Source organism: Vigna unguiculata, chromosome 4, assembly GCF_004118075.2.
Source record: "Vigna unguiculata cultivar IT97K-499-35 chromosome 4, ASM411807v1, whole genome shotgun sequence".
Lineage (NCBI taxonomy): Eukaryota > Viridiplantae > Streptophyta > Magnoliopsida > Fabales > Fabaceae > Vigna > Vigna unguiculata.
In genome coordinates, this window is record NC_040282.1 from 29,523,813 (window position 1) to 29,544,565 (window position 20,753).

The following is a 20,753-nucleotide window of genomic DNA, read 5'->3' on the forward strand; positions in this document are numbered from 1 at the left end:
AGGGATGAGGATATGGTGGGTAGGCTTGGTATTGGGATGCTGGTGTGCTGCACCACCTCGTCCAGCCTTGCACCTCCGCCACCGCTGCGTCCGCCTCTACCATCGCGATTGTTGTTGCCTCGACCTCGAGTGGGTCGCTTACCTCATTTGTATTATGACGTCCTAGTGAAGGAGTATTGTGAGTGGTATATGGTTGTGACTGTGAGGGGATCCATCATCCACAGTTAAAAGGGCGGTGGAACCAGATGCACGAGCTACTCGCTCCTGAATCATGGTTCTTCCAACTTCAATCGAGAGCATGCGATAGCAAAACTGGGCAAGTTATCCTTTTGTTGCATAACCGTGACAAAACCAGCATAGCCTTCAGTTAAGCCAACAAGCAAGCGGAGTACTAAATGTTGATCCTGAAACAGGAGCCCCAACATTGATAATTGGTCAGCAAGAGATTTAAGTCGATTGCATAGATGGAGGTCGTTGAGAAATATGCCAAACTCGTGTTTGTGAACTGAGTTTCAAGATAGACTGTCCTAGAGTTTTTGTTATCTTGAAATAAGTCAGCGACATGTGCCAAGCATTTTCGGCAGATCATCAGCCACAAGTATCGATGTGAGAATATCAGGAGAAATAGTGGCATAAATCCACTAGAGTACAGCAGCATCAAGGCGTGTCCATAGTGAGAGATCAGCGGCCTTGGTTATTTGGTACTCTACTATGGCTGTTTCATCCATGGGGGGATGATTTTTCAAGCACGAATGAATTGGCTTGAACCTTAATAAGGTGCCATGAGTGATATTGGCTCGTTTCCATGTCCACAGGTAATAGGAATAAGATGCTTCACGTTGGTGACAGAGAGGCAGAGTGATATTTGGAAGTTTCAGCCATTGATGGGCAGCAGTAGAAGGAAAAAAAAAATTGGTTGAGAAGGAGAAGGAAGTGACGGGTAGGTTTATTAGGATTGGAGGAAGGTAACCTAATCTGATACCATGTAGGAAATCATCCATGCTTTTCATATTCATTGATAAGGAATATATACAATTACAAGCTATAATTTAGGCTAACTAATGCTGCAGAATATACTCAAAATAATAACAAATTATTTGGCATAATAATATCTATCAGTGCGTGTGATTGTTTTGTCTGATGGAGGGGGAAGAAGATGAGGTGGTTCGGTGTGGTGGGCGAGGAAGAGGATGAAGGGGTGGCAGTGGTTGCACGAGGTGGTGGCTGTGCTTGGACGTGGTGGGGTGGTGATATGCACCGGTTAGCTAACCGGTGTTGCTGCAGTGTGTTGAGTGATGGCACCGGTTACGTCATCGGTGCCTTGTTTATTAAAGGTGCTGTTTATTAAAGGAATGACACTAGTTACAACACCGGTGTCGTTGGATTTTTTTTTACCTTTTGTTTTGGTTTTCTGCGTGGAGGAGTTGGTTGCAGTTGCTGGAGTTGCCGGAGGAGCTATGTGTTTGTACTGGTGGTGAAGGTGGTCGTCGGAGCTGATGATATTCGATGTAAGCAATGCTCCTTTTATGCTACTGCTGGACACATTCAACCTCATGGCTCTGCTGTTGCTACTGTTCTTCATGCTACCACTCTCATTTTTGCATCTGGGTCTTGAAGTAGGTTTATGCATCTGTGCTTGGTTTTTTAGTTGCCATTTAGTTATTGTGATTAATTTATCTGTTCATGCCCCAAAATATTAATGCCTACTTCTTTTGGCTTTGGTTTTGTTTTCCCCTCATTAACATCAGTTTCACCTAACATCTAATATAATCAGTCCTTTGTGCCATTGAAAGTGGCATTGTTAATTCTTTATTGTTTATGATTTAATCATTTTTCTTATTTTCTCTATTGCACTTACAATTACTGTTTAGAAATTCGAAGAGGAGAAGGGTAAGTGTCTCTTTCAATTTTATTTTTATTTTTGAATTAATTTTAATTATTTTTATGATTAAAATTAATTAATTTAGAAATTATTTTAACAATATCAATTCAAAAAATGCATCTCTTTTTACACAAGAGTATTATGGTAACTTAATAAATATATCTATTTTAATAATTAATTTTGTCTATCACATAAATCAAATCTTTCACTAACTTTCATAAAACTTATCTCCTAATCCACTCACTTTACCCTTTAAATCCACCCAAAAAAACACAAAAATCCATCAACCCAAATCTACACAAATCCATCTTCTCACTCTCCCCATATCCACTCCCCCATAGGAACAAAGCCTAAGGGTGTGTTCGGTTCGTAGGATAGATTTAAGGGAGAGTGTGAAGATGGATTTGTGTTAATTTGAGTGGATGAATATGTGTGTTTTTTTAAGGGGATTTAGAAGGTAAAAAGAGTGAATTTGGAGATGAATTTTGTAAAAGTTAGTGACTAATTTGATTGATGTAATAGATTAAAAAAAAGTTTTAATAGATAAAAATTTAAAAATTACTAAAATATCCTTGATGGTAAAAATAAAATTAAATGATAATTAGATGAATTAAAAATATTAAAATTTAACAATATAGTAATTATCATTAATTATTATACATATTTATATATATATATATATATATATATATATATATTATTATTATTATTTGCTTTTTAAAAACAAACATGGTCCAAAGGAAGTAAAACCATAATACTCTGCAATGAATTTGGAAGACCCATTAGTTTAATAAAAAGTGTACTTGAACTATCATGGATCGAATCCACTCTCACATTTCCTCATGGATTGGTTCCGCCCAGGGGAGGATCTTCCTAGGGTCTTAGGGGCAGGGAGGGGACATGCCACACCCCCCTGCCCCCCTCCCCCTCAAAATTTTTAAATTTATATATATATATATATATATTATAAATATATTTGAAATTTTTTAAATTGTAGGTAGTATATTTTAGGAATTGATGAAAATTAAATTGTGTATTTTTTTTTTTATAAAACACAACATTTAATGTTAATAGATAATAAAATATAAAATAAAATATAATAAAGAATAAAAATATTTCGGTTTAATTTATTTTTTGTCCCTATTTTTGTCTAAAAACTGACACTAGGATTATGTTAATTACACTAACAAAGAAAACCATCCATACTAAGAGTCTCAATTTTAACGAAAAAGTTATTGATCCGTTTTAATAAATTTAACGAAATTTATCGTGAAAGACCAAATTGTATTCGTTTTTCAAAGATCGGGATCAAATTGAGATAAATAACTTGAGGACCAGCTTAACATTTTTAAACGAAAACATGAATCAAAAGAGCAATTAAACCAAATATTTATTAAGATAAATTTTATTTTCCTTCTCATAGTCTTTTTAGTTCTTCACAAATTGTAATCATCTCTCACTCTCATATTTTCTTCTTATTTTTGAAGACACAAATTCATTATTTTTGTTCTCATTTATCCTATTTCTTTCTTATCTCTTGTCTCGATAACGAAAACATTACTTTTTATCTCATAAGTTTTTTGTATATTCATTTTCTTATGAATATAGAAGAAATATAAATAATGTATTATGTGTTTTTTCATAACAAATTTTTAATTGTGACTTGACTATAATATATTTTTCTTTTGATAATTACATGTTTTAATTTTTTGTTGTATTATGATAAATTATTTTTTAATATTATTTACAACGAAGGTATATTGACAAAGAATAAAAGAATAAATTCATTTGTTAAGAGTGATAAAAAAGTAACTATTGATGAAAATAAGATAGACTCTCCTTCTTCACATCTTTGAAACATTATACTAAAGATCAAATTGTTAAGTTAGAGAAACCATTTTTTGAAGCATTATACTAATGATTGAATCTAATAGTCTCAAAATTATATTATTTTGGCTCCTCCAATACTTTCGGTCAAGATCCGCCACTGGTTCCGCCCTCATGGGATCGGATCCCTCTTCATCTGATTCCATCAACCGCACACATGCACATACAGAAAACATATTTAATTTGAGGGTAAAAATGTATTTAAACAAGTATCCATCTCAAATGACCTCAACTTAACCGAGACGGCAAAATCAATAGATCCCGCAAATCGTTACCTTTTCTTACTCTCCAATCCACTTAAACAAACACATATCTGACCTCTAATCCATAGTTGCCATTCTCTATGAATAGTTACTCACCTTTAAGTAAGCATAGCCTAAAAGTCTCTTACTAAAAGTACCCAAAAAAAAAAAAACACGGAGACTTAAAAATTGATTACAAACTTTTATATATTATCATTTATCACCCAACTTGGTACACAAAGTAATTTTTTATTATTTTATATTTTTTTCAAATAAAATACTACTACTTTTCATATTAAATATTTTTTATTTTCTTACGGTTACTTTTAACTTTATAATGAAAGCTATTTGAATATGATTACAAAAACGTTCACTAAAATTTACATAATTTATGAGCATTTTATGTATGATAAAATAGTTTTACATCCCGTATATATATACTTTTGGTTAAAATATTTTGGTCCCAATTTTCATCAAGTTTTGTCAAATCAATCTTAATTTTGTTTTTATTCTCAAATAAATCTTAGTTTTCGTCAATTGTGTTTAATTTGATTTTTTTTAACAGTTTACATAATTAACGGTCATGAATAATGATAGTCACCTGTCACTTCGTGATGTTTTTGTTTTTTTTTAAATTTTTTTAATTATTATCGTTTATGCATATTTTGAGAATTGAAGTGAATTTTCATTTAATTTAAGAATTTGAAATAAAATAATTTTGTTTTAATATCACAAAATAACAATAATGGGCTCATGAATTCACATTTTACTTAGTTCTATAAATGAAAAAAATAATTAAGGAGGCACATGTCAAAATGTTGAATTTGTTCAGATGAATATCTTGAAATAAATAACCAAAGTTTTATTAATGAAAATCATGCAAGTATATTATTATCATAATACATAGCAAAAAAATGTGTAAAAGAAATTGAATTTGAAAATTTTTATCCAACAAAAATCTGATATGATATGATCGCCGCCTGTAATTGTTCCAATAATCAATATCACCAAACGTATCATATAGAACTCTCACACACCCAAATGAAAATAATATGATAACTGAAACCATAAAATCGAAACAAAATACAATCAAGGCCATGTTATTCTGTGAGACTCAAACAGTGAAATTAAGCATCACTAACAACTAAAACACATATAAGTCATAATTTTAATGGAGTCAAATAGTGAGAACAAGGTTATTGAATTTATTCAACAACCACCATGATGTAGAGTTAGAGAATTAGACGATGACACCATGATAGAGACCACAAAAGAACATTTTCACTTTCTGATTTGAACTACATTCTCATCTGTAAGGAAAATCATTTGAAAGTGTTAAGATGCCTTGAATGTTATGTTGTCCCTTCATCTTCCTTACTTCATATATTTATGATATAGTTATGGGTTGTAATGAGGTTTAAAGGGGCTGTTATTTTTTACACTTTTATAAGGCTAAAAGGCATCTGTATCATGTATCTCTCTATCATTATTCAGAAATAAGAAACTCTTGAACTGCCCCGTGGACGTAGGTCACATTGACTGAACCACGTAAATTTGTGTGTCTTCTTTTTCTCTTAATCTGTTTCTTTTCATCTTGGCATAACAAGTGGTATAAAGAGCTCTAGGTTACACTAGGGACCTACTCTGGAGAAACGCAATGTCTTCGTACAAATTCGATATTGATAAATTCAATGGATCGAATGATTTCATTTTGTGGAAATTGAAGATGAAGGCGGTTCTGGTGCATCAGGGGTGCGCTGCAGCACTAGAGGGTGCAGATCAATTACCAGCGACTATGACAGATGATGCGAAGAACTTGATGTTGGAAAAAGCACACAGTTTGATTCTCTTGAGTTTGACTTATGAAGTTCTGAGAGAGGTGGGTGAAGAGACAACAGCTGCAGGGATGTGGACGATGTTGGAAGATAAATTCCAGAAAAAATCTCTAACCAATCGGTTGTATTAGAAACAACGTCTCTATACGTTGCAGATGTTTGAGAATATATCTGTGAGAGATCATCTTGATAACTTTAATCGAGTTATCTTGGATCTACAAAGTATTGGAGTTAAAATTGATGATGAGGATCAAGCTATTATTTTGTTATGTTCTCTGTCGAAATCATATGAAAATTTTATTGATACTATGTTGTATGGCAGGGATAGTATTACTGTCAACAACGTGAAAGACAATATGCTCAGATGAAGGAGATGGCGGAGATGTTTTGACGGTCAGCACTATTGGTTCTGCTGATACATGGGTCATGGATACCGGTGCTTCTTATCGCATGACTTTTAACAAGGAGTTGTTTAGTTCATTTAAAGAATGGAATGGCAGTGTAAAGTTGGGTGATGATGAGGAGCTTGGTGTGAAGGAAGTGGTGCTGTGCAGATAAAAATGTATGATGGCATTGTTAGAACGTTTGATGCTTGGTATGTTCCTGGCTTGCAAAAGAACCTGATCTCTATTGGTACCTTAGACAAACAAGGGTACAATTTTTCAGGAAAAGATGGACAAATTACAGTTTCCAAAGGTGCTCTGGTTGTCATGAAAGGAAAGCTACAACATGGAATTTATGTTATGCTTGGCCATTCCTTTCAGGGAACGGTGTCTGTATCCCACTCCTTAGAGCAACATGTTGATAATACAGAATTATGGCATCGTAGATTGGGTCATATGAGTGAACGTGGTCTTGCTGTGTTAAGTAAACAAGGATTGTTGGGTGGAGCGGTGACAGGGAAATTGAAATTTTGTGAATCTTGTGTTATGGGTAAAAAACGCAGGCTGAAATTTTGTCACAGTAAGCACACTTCAACTGAAAAATTACAATATGTTCATTCTGATTTATGGGGTCCTTCCCCTGTCTTGTCTCATGGAAGATGCAGGTATTTTTGACCTTTATCGATGACTACTCTAGAAAGGTTTGGGTGTATTTTTGAAGACCAAGGATGAAGTGTTTGGACGGTTCAAGGAGTGGAAGACTATGGTTGAGAAACAGACTGGGAAACAAGTCAAGACTCTAAGAACAGATAATGGACTGGAGTTCTGCAATACAGAGTTTGATGATTACTGCAAAGAAGTAGGTATAGTCAGGCACCTTACAGTACGACATACACCACAACAGAATGGTGTCGCTGAACGAATGAATCAAACACTACTTCAGCGTGCTCGGTGTATGCGTTTAAATGTTGGTCTCTCAAAAGAATTTTGGGCTGAAGCCGTTAATACTGTTATCTATTTGGTGAACAGGTCTCTATCTACTGCTATTGATTTAAAGACTCCTCAAGAGGTATGGTTTGGTAAACCTTCTAATTATTCTGGTTTACGTATATTTGGTTGTCCTTCTTATGCTCACGTGAATGATGGTAAATTAGAGCCTAGGGCAATGAAATGTATATTTCTTGGGTATCCTACGGGTGTCAAAGAAATATTTCCCACTAATCTTCTATAACTCAATGCCTTGTAAGAGTCACTGATCAGATTTATACTTCTTTCAAAAGACGCTTTAATTTCGTTATGTTGCAAGATAATGACGTTGTGAATGCCATCCCAACACGAACAAAGGTCTCCCATACTACTGCCAAGAACTTTCTTCAGACTCCAGTGAGCAGACTCAACCCTAGTACAATTTATACAAGGAAATCATATAAACCATTAATAAATAAATTTAATTAATAGCAAAATGCAAATATACCTGTTTGATGTTGTATTCCCCAAATGCATAACTTTGTTCGTCCATGCCTTCACAAAGAATTTCTTGTAAGGAATGATCCACGAGTCGTTAACATATTCAAAGAATACAGGCCACGGCTGGCAAACAAGCTCAAGACGATGAACACACTCCTTAAACTTTAATTCATCTTCACAGTCCATGAAATTCTCCCAGGCTTGAAGTACAACATCCCATGCGTCAACAGAATTTACTAACATTTTGCACTTTGCCTGCACATTTTTTTGAATGTGGAAACGACATAGAAGATGATAACACTCAGGGAACACAATGCCAACAGCATTCATTAGAGCAAGATCCCTATCAGTTACAATGACTTGTGGACCACCCTCGCACGTCATAAACAGACCTCTGAGCCTTTCAAGAGCCCAAATGAAATTATTTTGCTTCTCACTAGATAAAAATACAAAAGCGGCTGAGAAAGTTAATCCTGTTGAGGTCACACCAACAATCTCAAGTAATGGCAACCGATATTTGTTGGTTTTATAGGTACTATCCATTAAGAACACAATATTGAATGAATTTAACAACTTCACAGCATCAGGATGGGTCCAGAACAAATCGCTAACCACATCAGATTCATCAAGACATCTACTAAAATGGATGTAGTGATCACGTTCCAACATCAACATTAACTGTTGTAACTCAGTTCTAGAACCTCTTATTGAACGTTTGTACCTATATCTTGCATTATACACTTGCTTCAGGGTTGTAACATTACACTCATCTTTTTCTTTCAGGGTGAGAAGTATATTTGCAGGTTTGACTTGACTTTTAGTCATATCAACAAGCAATGACTGTTCAGTAGACTTCAACCTACCAGCATAGGGGTGACCAACTAGAGTAGATGAGACATCGTGATTATGGTAACCACATTTTACGTTCAACACCCATCCCTCCCCTTGAGAGATGGGTCTCCCTCTCAATCTAAATGGACAATCACATTTTCTTGTCCCAAATAAACTCAGTTCTGCATCAGACTTGTATTTTCTATATTTTCCACCTCTTTCACAACCTAATAATACATGGGTCTTTCTTCCTGGTTGTCCATTATATTTATCTGATCTTAGAATAATGACAACAAATCCAAGATTATAAGCAACCCCTCTAACCCACTTAATCAAATCTTCATGTGTTGGGAAAATATCATCGGTTGTAAAATGAGATGTATAATCTTGTTCGCAGATATCATGAACAAAATCAGAAAAGTCCGACATGAGACTACAATTTAGTTGAGAATCCGCTTGAGAATCCAAGAAACTCAAATAACTAAATTGATGATCTTCCATAATGAACTATAATAAAAATAAAGTATTTTAATACGTAAATTACTCATCGAGGGTAACCACATAATACATAAGAATATTAAAAAATAATGCAATTAAAAAAAATGCATAAAGAATGCAAGACGAATCACAGAAAAACAATGAATGCAATACTTATCAAAATTTGGAAACTGATTGCATGCTGATATTCATAAGTGATTGCATAATTTAGGTTAGAAAATTCACCCGTCACACAGTATAAATTCACTCACATTAAAAATTCACCAATAACACAACATACACGTATCAACATTCAATACAAACACACAAAATCCAAGTATGAAACGGAATACCTATTCCGTTTCACAAACATATGAAACGGCTCCCAGAACCCGTTTGACATAAAAGTACAAGCAACTTGGTGAAACGGGTTACAAATTCCGTGTCACATCTTTGAGAAACGGATTATGTAATCCGTTTGAAAAAATAAATTTTTGGTTTTTTGATGTTTGAGTGTTTCGTCCCGTCGCACAAAAGAACCATGCAAATATGGATTTCAACTCTATTTTTAAGACGAGGATAACACGTACATGCATGCCACCAATCTTATTCACGACTTCTTTTCATTAAACATTGTTGTCGGAACCGGAAATGGAATCAAGAAGAAAGAAATGGGGTGTGGGTGTAATTTTGAAGAGATTATGATGCAAAATTTATTTACAACTAAGGTTTAAAAGAATGAGGTGAGGGTGTAATTTTTTAATGAATGGGTGTAAGCAAAAAAACAAAATATATCAGAAACGGCATACAGTTTCCATTTCATAAATTTGTGAAAAGGATTCGGAAACGGCATACACTTTCCATTTCAAAAATTGTGAAAAGGATTCCTCTTCCCAGAGAAAAAGAAAATCCTTATTAAATTAACAAAGGTTACTTAGACCATCCCAGAACCAGCTACGAACATGAGAGTAAGGTTTAAAATTAATGGGGTGGGGTGTAATTTTAGCATGGAAAAATCAAAATGCATGTCAAACGGATTACAAAATCCGTTTCACAGTATTATGAAACGGATTCTGTAATCCGTTTCCAAAAAAAATTGCAAATTTTTTTATGAAACGGATTACAGATTCCGTTTCATAATACTGTGAAACGGATTCTATAGGAAACGGATTACAGAATCCGTTTCATAATACTGTGAAATGGATTCTGTAATCCGTTTCAAAAAAAATTGAATTTTTTTTGAAACGGATTACAGAATCCATTTCACAGTATTATGAAACGGAATCTGTATTCCGTTTCAAAAAAATTGCAAATTTCTTTATGAAACGGATTACAGATTCAGTTTCATAATATTGTGAAACGGATTCTGTAATCCGTTTCATAAAAAAATTAAATTTTTTTATGAAACGGAATACAGATTCCGTTTCACAGATTTATGAAACGGAATCTGTATTCCATTTCGCATACATTATGATTTTTTTATGAAACGGCTTTTGTATTTCACAGAAGCAAGCAAACAGAAAAAGAAAAAGTTTAACCTGGAAGGCTAACCTGATGGAAACTACCACTTAGAGAGAAAATAACCGAGTTACTTGCAACCACCTTGCTTCAAAGAACGACACAACCGTCGATCACAAGAACCACACAACGCAAAGTAAAGACAGTGAGAAGAGAGTGAGTGAGAGAATAAATAACATTCCTTAAAAAAGAATAAAGGAAAGTGATACAAACCAGGGACCACGAACCAGAGAGAAGGAAGGAATGACAGAGAAATTAAATCTTTGAGGGACCACGAACATAGAGAATGAGAGAAAAATTTTAAATGAATGTCGGAGTGGAGAACACTACTAGAATTTTCAAAATTACATGGAAATTTTCGTGCAAATTTTTTACAAAAATTCGCAGGAAAAGAGTTTTCTGCCATTTTTTCTACAAATTTTGATCGGTAGGTAATACCTTTGTGGGTAATTAATTACCGTGAAATTTAAAAATTCGCAGGAAATTTCTTGCAAATTTTTTTGTGAAAAATATTCGCAACAATTTTTCCTGCAAAAAAAATCAATCTAAAAAATTGCAGGTACTTTTTCTTGCAAATTTACATTTTGCAAGTAATTTTTTTACGTATTTTTTCTACCAATAATTTTGCAAGAAAATTCACAAGAAACTTTTTATAAATTTTAAAAAATATATAATTACTCTTTGGGACCTAATGATGTTATTTTAATATATATATATATATATATATATATATATATATTTTGTATATATATATATATTAAATGTAATTTTATTTTATTTTGAGTTCTGTTTATGTTGATATATTTTATATTTTAGAATTTAATTAAATAAAATATTTCTTGTAGTTTTAATTAAATAACTTTTACATATTAATTTGTATAAAATAAAATATATTTTATATTTTACAATTTATGAACACGTTATCTAAATAGGTCAATAATAATAATATAAAAAGTAGGCTTTTGCAGATAATATAGAAAACAATTCACTTTCATAACTAGAATAATTTATATTGAGGAATGATAACATGTTGGACTTGGAGTATGAATTCTTAATAAAACTAAAAAGTTACACTGCGAATATATAACAACAATAATTACAGTGATGTGCAAGGTTTCTTCTCTTCAAGTATCCACGGAAAGTTTTCTCTGAAACTGTGTATAGATATAAATCTGCAATCGAAGGTAATTGATAATGTTATTGAAGTTTAATGCGAAAGATAACAGTCAATTCGCTTGCATTATTTAGATAACCATTACATAAAATAAAATTCAAATGTTGAGTAAGCAAAAAATCAAGTACCTCTAATCCACAGCCAATGCCAAGTAAATGAACATGCTCTTGGAAGGAAAGGGCTTGCACCAAGAAGAGAAAAAACTTATATGAGTATAAATTTATAGTGTTATAGGAGTAAAAATTTATATGAGAATGATCCTAGACTATGTCCTTATGAAAAGCATAAACATAAATTACTGAAAGAAAATCACTCTGACATGATAAAGACCATAAAACCAGAGGGAAAAGAACTCTATATCTAATTACCTGAGGAAGAAGAAGATTGTATACACATCTCACACCTAATGATTAGCCTAAACCCTAAACAATAATATATATATATATATATATATACATATATATATATATATATACATATATATATATATATATATATATATATATATATATTCGAATAAATTTGTTTAGATTTAAATGCCATAATAATTATATTTCTTAAGCTCTAACTTGAATTTCTAATTCTTCATGAAGATAATATACAATTATATTTTATTTAGTTTAATTAATATGGCCTAATCTTGGCCATCATCCGGACAACAATTTAGAGTAGTTGTAAACCGTTCTCATGGGGGCAAAGACTATCCCACAAATTTTGGAATCAGTCAGCTTAGACCTGGAAATGAACTCTTTCCCCTATTTGGTTTCAATGGTCATTCCTCAATTATAGCAACCTAAGCAGAACAAGATAGAAGATATGTGTTTGACTTTGTGTTGGGATAAGAGAAGAGAAACTCACAGCTTCCCTGACTGTGTCATAGTTTGTGTATTTATATGTTAGTTTTCAAATTGAAATATAATTAAGACAAAAAATATCTAGCTACAAGTATAATGTCGAACCAGTTCATATTTTAGGGGAATAGTAAGAAAGACAAAATCCTGAATAGAAAATAAGCAACTAATAGCACAATGTATCAAAATTTGGCTCTTGATATGAAAATTTGGCATGTCTTGCAACAAAAAAGCAGGTCCTCCTCCAAGAATTTATAGAAGCACTGAAAGCTTCCTTATTAGATTTCAATTGTAGAACATCATCAATCCAAGGATAACATCTAGCATATGCAAGTTACAACATTCCAAAATAAAATAAAATTGAATAATACATGAAGTGAAGAAAAATCCATTAATAAAACAGAGTTCATCAAACATGTCATTAATAAAACAGAAACAATTGAGCACTAATAGAACAACTTCATCAAACATTTGTTAGATACAATACACTTTAATATTTTTCAAGTATTGGTTTAGAGACAAAGTATTCTATACTGTCTTCTGCATTTCCTAAGTGCTATAATTTGATAAATTATAAAAGAACTAAACATAAGTATAGCCAAACCACCAGAAAAAATATAGCAAGGAAATAGAAATATACCAAATTCAAAATCCAACCAGATAATGCTAACTAAAGGAACCAAAATCCATCCATTACTTTGTATCAAAGGAAAAATTTTCATAAATGAGGAACTTCTATTACAATGCCTTTATATACTGCAGAATATCAACCAAGAGGTCAATTATAGTTGTCTAACAAATGACAGTTATAAATGACTTCAATAGAAACTCACAAGGAAAAATATGTTTGACTATTTTTCAAGGCTGAAACTGTATTGTATTTCACTATTTGTATGATCATAACAATGAATTTGTAATTCTTCATGAAGATAAGTTCACCCTTGAGTAGGGATGGCAACGGGGCGGGGCGGGGACGGGTTTCGCTATCCCATACCTATCCCCGCATAAAAAATTTATCCCCATCCCCATACCCAAACCCAACGGGTATCAAACTTTTTTCCCATCCCCATCCCCACCGGGTAACGGGTATAATCTCGTACCCATACCCGTACCCGTGTTCTAACTACTTCAATATTAATTTTTATAAAAGAAAAAAATATACGGTGAAAAAAACATAATATTATGAAATATTCAATATTAGGAGGATTTTCTTCGATGCCAAATACCTTAAAATAAATTATAATTGTTTACATTTTATATTAGAATACCAAATAAAATTTCATGTGAACCAAAACATTTATTAAATTTGCAAACTACAACATTGATGAACTTAGTTGATAAAATTAAAAAATATTTCAAAAAAATATAAAAGGAAAACAAATATTCAAATTAAAATATATTTTAAATGTTTATTTACTTCAATTTTTCAAATTCTAATGAATCTCTTTTTTATACACTAATAAAAGTTATAATATATCACTTGATCAAAATGACACAAAGAACAAATAATAAAAGGAAAACAAATATTCAAATTAAAATATATTTTAAATGTTTGTTTACTTCAATTTTTTAAATTATAATGAATCTCTTTTTTATACACTAATAAAAGTTATAATACATCACTTGATCAAAATGACACAAAGAACAAATAATAAACATAATAATAAAATTTTGGCATAGATTTTGTATCTTTTGAACTTCAATATATATTGGATAGTGACAAAAAAATATTCATAGAAATTACATTAAATTTTTATATTGTAGTAAATAAAAGTAATTTATACAATTAAAGTGAAAAAAATTACAGTATGATTAATAGTGAGTTATAAAATAACAAATAATTAGATAGAATATATCGAAATATTATTCTACATGATGAAAATAAACAATAAATAAAAATATTAAAAAACTAACAAATGTGTGTTTTAGAAATAATTTGAGAGATTATCGAAAAAAATCGCACAAAGAAAATCAAGTGTATAATTAAGGTATGATAAAATGAAAAAAGCCTTAGAGAACTAATTATTAAATTATGTTTGAAGTGGTTAAAAATAAATAGAAATATCATTAGTGACCAAAAAATTTGTCATTAAATTACAAATAAATTAGTAATTAAATTGGTCACTAAATCAAGTACTGATTCGATCATTGAATCAGTCACTAATTTAGTCATTGATTCAGACAATAAATCAACTACTACCACCAATGACGAAAAATAGTGACTGATATGGGTTACTGACTAAATCAGTCACCATTTCATGTTTTTCTTGTAGTAAATTATCATATACTATTCCTAAATATCATTATCTATAACAATATATAAAGGGGATTCCCCTTTCTGTGTCCACTTTCTTTAATTCCTATTTTACCCTTTTTAATAATATAATAAATTATTTATTATTTTTAAAATTGTTTCAAAAGTAACCGTTATTTTACAGTTTGTTTTTCTCTGCAACCACATCATTTTTATTCCTTTCGTGAAGTTGTTTTGCCTACATTCCATTTCAAAAAATATTTTCATTCTATTTATTTACTATTATAGGATTTGTAATTATGATTTTGATATAATTTATTACGATGTTGAAAAATAAAACACCTTTAAGTATCGTTAATTTTCGCAATTACTTCCTTTTTTTTTCTCTATGTATCAAGATATGATTATACTTTATTACCAACTATCATGGTTTTTAATTTACTCTTTATTTATTACAGTGATATTGGTTTTTTATTATGCACTTTTTTTCATTGATTTAATACCACACAGGTTATGGTTTTCCTACACAAAGTAATACACACGTCAATGCCCTTCAACATGGTTAGTAAATTATTTCCATCAATAGTTAATACTAATTTTGGTACCATTGAACCTTATTTGTATCTTTTTCCTACCATAATTAATACATGTTGTGCTTTAAGAATGCACTTTTCATACTTTTGGAATTTATAATACTACATTATTTACTATTCCTCCAATTTATCACAATAATGTAGATATGCTACATGGATTCCCCCGAACACATAATAGTGCTAGAAATTTTTTAAATACGGTTCCGATGCTCAAATTTCAATTATTTACACCAACTACATGTCCACATTGTCATGCACGATTATTTTATCATGAATCGCGCGATATGTGTTGCTCTGGTGGGAAAGTCTTACTTCCACGTGTTCCTCCTCCACATGAGCTTCTTCAAATATTTTCAGATCAAACATCTGAAAGTAGACATTTTAGACAACATATAAGAAGTTACAATCATGTCTTCTCATTCACTTCTCTTGGTGTTCATATGGATGAAACTATAGTAGCAAATGGTCGTGGTATATATAGTTTTCGTGCTCAAGGTGCAATCTATCATAGGATAGGAGGATTTTATCCAAATGATGGGTCCAGACCCCGGTTTTTGCAGTTGTACATTTATGACACTGAACATGAATTACAAAATAGGATGTTGGAAAACCCTCAACTTCATCAAAATATTGTTCATAAATTACAACAAATATTACACCGGTGCAATCCTTTTGTGCATGTATTTCGACAACTTGCTGAAGAACCAAATATTCAGATATGTTCTTTACTCATTAAAGAGCGTCCTGCGAATCAACCACAGTATAATCTTCCAACTGCATCTCAAGTAGCAGCTATTATTGTTACTGCAGACACAAAATCAATGGCACGTGGCCGAGATATTAAAGTTGTAGGTCATGATGGAAATTTAATAAACATACAAGAAACCGTAGGATATTATGATCCTTTACAATATCCTTTATTATTTCCATTTGGAACATATGGCTGGGACACCAACACAAAAAATCATAATGGCCAAAGTATCTCTTGCCGAGAATATTATAGTTTCATGCTTCAGGTAACTTCTATCATAATTATCCCAGTTTCATTAAATTATGTAATATTAAGAAGGCTAACATATTTTAGAAACACGTGATTATTTAATGTAGATTCGTCCAAATGATCAGTCTGTAATATTACAAGCGGGACGACTTTTACAACAATATGTTGTAGATAACTACGTTAAGATTGAGACCGGAAGGTTACGATGGATTCGTAATCATCAAAACAACATTCGTGCTGAAGTGTACCAAGGTTTGCAGGATGCTTTGCATGAAGGACAAACTCACGCAGGTAAATATATTTAAAACAACATTTATTACATCTAATTATATTATCATTCACTCTTTCATTTCTTTGAAGATACTGTTGGAAAGAGGACAATATTACCATCGTCATTTATTGGTAGTCGTCGAGACTTGACACAACGATATCAAGATGGTATGGCAATTGTTGCTCACAATGGAAAACCTGATATTTTTCTTACAATGACATGCAATCCATCTTGGAGTGAAATTTCTTCTGAACTACAAAATCAACAAACTCCACAAGATCGCCCTGACTTGCTCACAAGAATCTTTCGAGTAAAATTTGAGCAATTGAAGGAAGATGTTGTTAATAAAGGAGTCCTCGGAAAAGTTAATAGTTATATGTATGTTACTGAATTTCAAAAACGTGGGTTGCCGCATGTACATATGCTATTGATCTTAGATAATAATGATAAGTTACGTGATCCACAAGATTATGATAGCATTGTGAGGGCAGAAATACCAAATAAGGCAGAAGAACCACAATTGCATGAAGCTGTGTTGAAACACATGATACATGGTCATTGCGGAACTCTCAATCCTAGATCACCATGTATGAAGCGCAATCAATGCCAAAAGAGATTTCCCAAGGATTTCTTGGAAGAAACACGACAAGGTAATGATTCATATCCACAATATAGAAGACGTTTTGATGAACCAATTTCCATAAATAGAAATGTGACTGTTGACAATAGATGGGTGGTTCCTTATAATCCTTGGTTACTCTTAAAATACGACTGTCATATAAATGTTGAAGTCTGCAGCAACATCAAAAGTATTAAATATTTGTATAAGTATGTTTACAAAGGACCGGATCGAGTAGCAATGGAGATTCATAAAGGACCAATTATAGATGAAGTCCAGCAATATCTCGATGCTAGATGGATTTGTGCTCCCGAGGCTTTATGGAAAATCTTCAGATTTACAATCTATCGAATGAATCCAGCTGTTGAAAGATTGCAAATTCATTTACCAAATCGACAACAAGTGCGATTTTATAAGCACCAAAACATCAATGACGTGTTGAATGATGATAACAACTCCAAAACCATGCTCACACAATTTTTTGCACTCAATCAAAGAGATCCCCAATCTAGAACATTTTTGTATCGGGAAATTCCAGAGCATTATTGTTGGAATAATAGACATAAGGAATGGTATCCAAGAAGGTCAAACAAGAAAGTTATCGGCCGAATGTATACTGTATCTCCTTCTGAAGGAGATAAGTTCTTCTTGCGGGTTTTGCTTTCTCACATAAGAGGACCAACCAGTTGGGAATATCTATTATCACCAAATGAAACATATTGTCACACATTCAACAAGGCGACTGAGAAATGGGGATTTTTAGAAAGTGACAATAGTATTCATGAATGCTTAGTTGAAGCATCAACTTTACAAATGCCATATGCTTTACGAAGACTATTTGTGACCATATTACTTTTTTGTGAACCAACTGATATTAGAAGCCTTTGGAATCACTTCCACACCTATATGCTAGAAGATTATACTTCAACCAACACTTCTGTCAATGAGAACTTGATTCCTATGTTATTGAGGGATTTAAATGACTTTTTAATTCAGCATGGTAAAACAATCAAGGATTTTGATTTGCCACCTTTATCTTATGATGCATTGGCAACTACTTCAGTACCAAGAATTATACAAGAAGAATTATCAATACAGATACCTAATGAAGATGTTGACAATGTACACAGATTGAATCATGACCAACTCATTGCCTTCAATACCATTTTAGATGTAATCAACCGTAATCAAAGTCAAGTCTTTTTTGTGGATGGACCAGGCGGAACCGGTAAAACATTTCTTTATCGTACTTTAATTGCACATTGTAGGAGCAACGGTCAAATTATTTTAGCTACAGCCTCCTCTGGTATAGCAGCAACATTATTACCGGGTGGTAGAACTGCACATTCTCGATTTAAAATACCTATCAATATCGAGGCCGGTTCATTTTGTTCTATAAGTAAACAATCAGATCTTGCAAAACTAATAAAAATAGCAAAGGCAATTATTTGGGATGAAGCACCCATGATTAACAGATATGTTTTGGAGGCACTAGATCGAACATTAAAGGACATTCTAGATTCTGATGCTCCATTTGGGGGGAAAGTGATCATATTAGGAGGTGATTTTCGTCAGGTACTGCCAGTTGTTCAAAAAGGTACAAAAGCACAAATGATTTCTGCCTGTATTATTAACTCTCATTTATGGAGTAACACAAAGATATTACATTTACAACAAAACATGAGATCATTACAAGATCACAATTTTGCTGAATATCTCATGCGCATTGGAGATGGTATTGAACCAACACAAGTTGATGACATGGTTAAAATACCCCAACAACTAGCAATATCATGGGAAGGAGAAACCTCAATACAACACCTCATACACCAAACTTTTTCTCAGTTACAATTTCATACATGGGATGCATCTTATATGGCTGAACGAGCCATACTAACTCCAAAAAATGAAGATGTAGAAAAACTTAATGACATAATTATCGATCTATTTCCAGGAGAAGATCGTAATTTGTTGTCATTTGATGAGGTTGAAGGAGACACATATCATTTATACCAACATGAGTACTTACACACTATTTGTCCAGGAGGTTTGCCACCACATAACTTAAAGGTTAAAAAAGGATCACCGTTAATGTTGTTGCGAAACATAGACCCTAAATCTGGGTTATGTAATGGGACAAGATTATTATGTCGTGGGTTCTATATGAACATGCTGGATGTTGAAATATTGACAGGTCACCATGCAGGAAAAAGAGCTTTCTTACCAAGAATTAAACATAAAACAACAGAGAGTGCAGGTCTTCCTTTTGTGCTTATTAGGAAACAATTCCCTGTGAGATTGAGTTTTGCAATTACTATAAATAAATCACAAGGACAAACTATACCTACCGTTGGAATTTACCTTCCACGACATGTTTTTAGCCATGGTCAATTATATGTTGCTTTATCAAGAGGTGTTTCTCAAACTTCCACAAAAATCCTTATTAAAGAAGGACACCTTGAAGGACAAGAAGGCATTTTTACCAAGAATGTTGTTTATAAGGAAATTTTGTTATCTCAAAACTAGGTATTGTTCGTTTTTTACTTCATTTATGTCATTAAAATGACTATATTTTCATATTCTACCTAATTATACTTATATTTACAACTACAAAAATAAAATTCATCATATTTATTTTATACCTTGCAGGTACGATAATAACTAAGGACAACTTACACCTCAATGAAGAATTACATGTAAGTCATTTCCACACATTTATACCACAAGAGGTGATATGCGATAAGTGTAGTTTTAAAAGTTTAGTTCCCAATCTTGCAATAGTTGACATTTTCTTCGTAGAATGCAAAATTTATGAACCAATGGAACACTTGGAAGGATGAATATTCACTTTCATTGGTTAAGCCAATAGACAACAAGGTAATCAAAATAATTCATTTCAACTATAATATGTCATGTTTACATATATCAATACAACTATATTGTGCATCGTGTTTACATATATTGTTCTTCAATTGTAGATTCATCATTTGAAAATTTATTCTATTGGTTGGGGATCCACTGTGATAACTGATAAAACACAACTTTCAAATCTAATCAAACGAGAATTACTTTCTCAAAAGACATGCAGGTATTATGCACATTTAAAATTATTTACTTTCTTCCATTATACTTTCTTCCATTATTCTTCTATAATACCACAAAAAATCTTTATTCTTTTTTATTTAACTTCTTTCCATTACCAGGAAACAACAAAAATCATTACCAATCCATACTCGCTACAACAACAATCTTTGTGTTTATCAAAATATATGCATCAATGAGGTTATTACTATTTCTTCAATATTTGTATACCATTACATATACATTTAATGACTCATAAGAAAATAACATTATTCAATGATATTTTTTAGTTCTTTAAAACTCAACAACTTATGGACCATGTCTTCTACAAAGAATTAAGAAGACTGCTTCAAAGGTAAATAAAGTTTTTTTTATTATCTATACATAA

General features: G+C 32.1%; 2 protein-coding genes across 2 annotated transcripts; both read left to right on the forward strand.

Annotated features, from left to right (window-relative positions):
• The first annotated feature begins 6,406 nt into the window (after positions 1–6,406).
• LOC114180700 (uncharacterized mitochondrial protein AtMg00300-like) lies at positions 6,407–6,904 on the forward strand. Its single transcript, XM_028067002.1, has one exon. It carries the CDS (start codon positions 6,407–6,409, stop codon positions 6,902–6,904), a length of 498 nt encoding a protein of 165 aa, XP_027922803.1.
• Positions 6,905–15,678: 8,774 nt separating this feature from the next.
• LOC114180701 lies at positions 15,679–19,810 on the forward strand. Its single transcript, XM_028067003.1, has 3 exons — positions 15,679–16,410; positions 16,502–16,685; positions 16,755–19,810. The coding sequence occupies exons 1-3, from the start codon at positions 15,679–15,681 to the stop codon at positions 19,808–19,810; spliced, it is 3,972 nt and encodes a 1,323-aa protein (XP_027922804.1).
• Positions 19,811–20,753: the final 943 nt, after the last annotated feature.

Bases quoted from the DNA above. Each gene is read 5' to 3' on its own strand.
- LOC114180701 (XM_028067003.1), top strand. From the start codon at position 15,679: ATGTGTTGCTCTGGTGGGAAAGTCTTACTTCCACGTGTTCCTCCTCCA. The intron at 16,411-16,501 runs GTAACTTCTATC...TATTTAATGTAG, and splicing joins ATTATAGTTTCATGCTTCAG to ATTCGTCCAAATGATCAGTC. The intron at 16,686-16,754 runs GTAAATATATTT...ATTTCTTTGAAG, and splicing joins TGAAGGACAAACTCACGCAG to ATACTGTTGGAAAGAGGACA.
- LOC114180700 (XM_028067002.1), top strand. From the start codon at position 6,407: ATGTATGATGGCATTGTTAGAACGTTTGATGCTTGGTATGTTCCTGGC.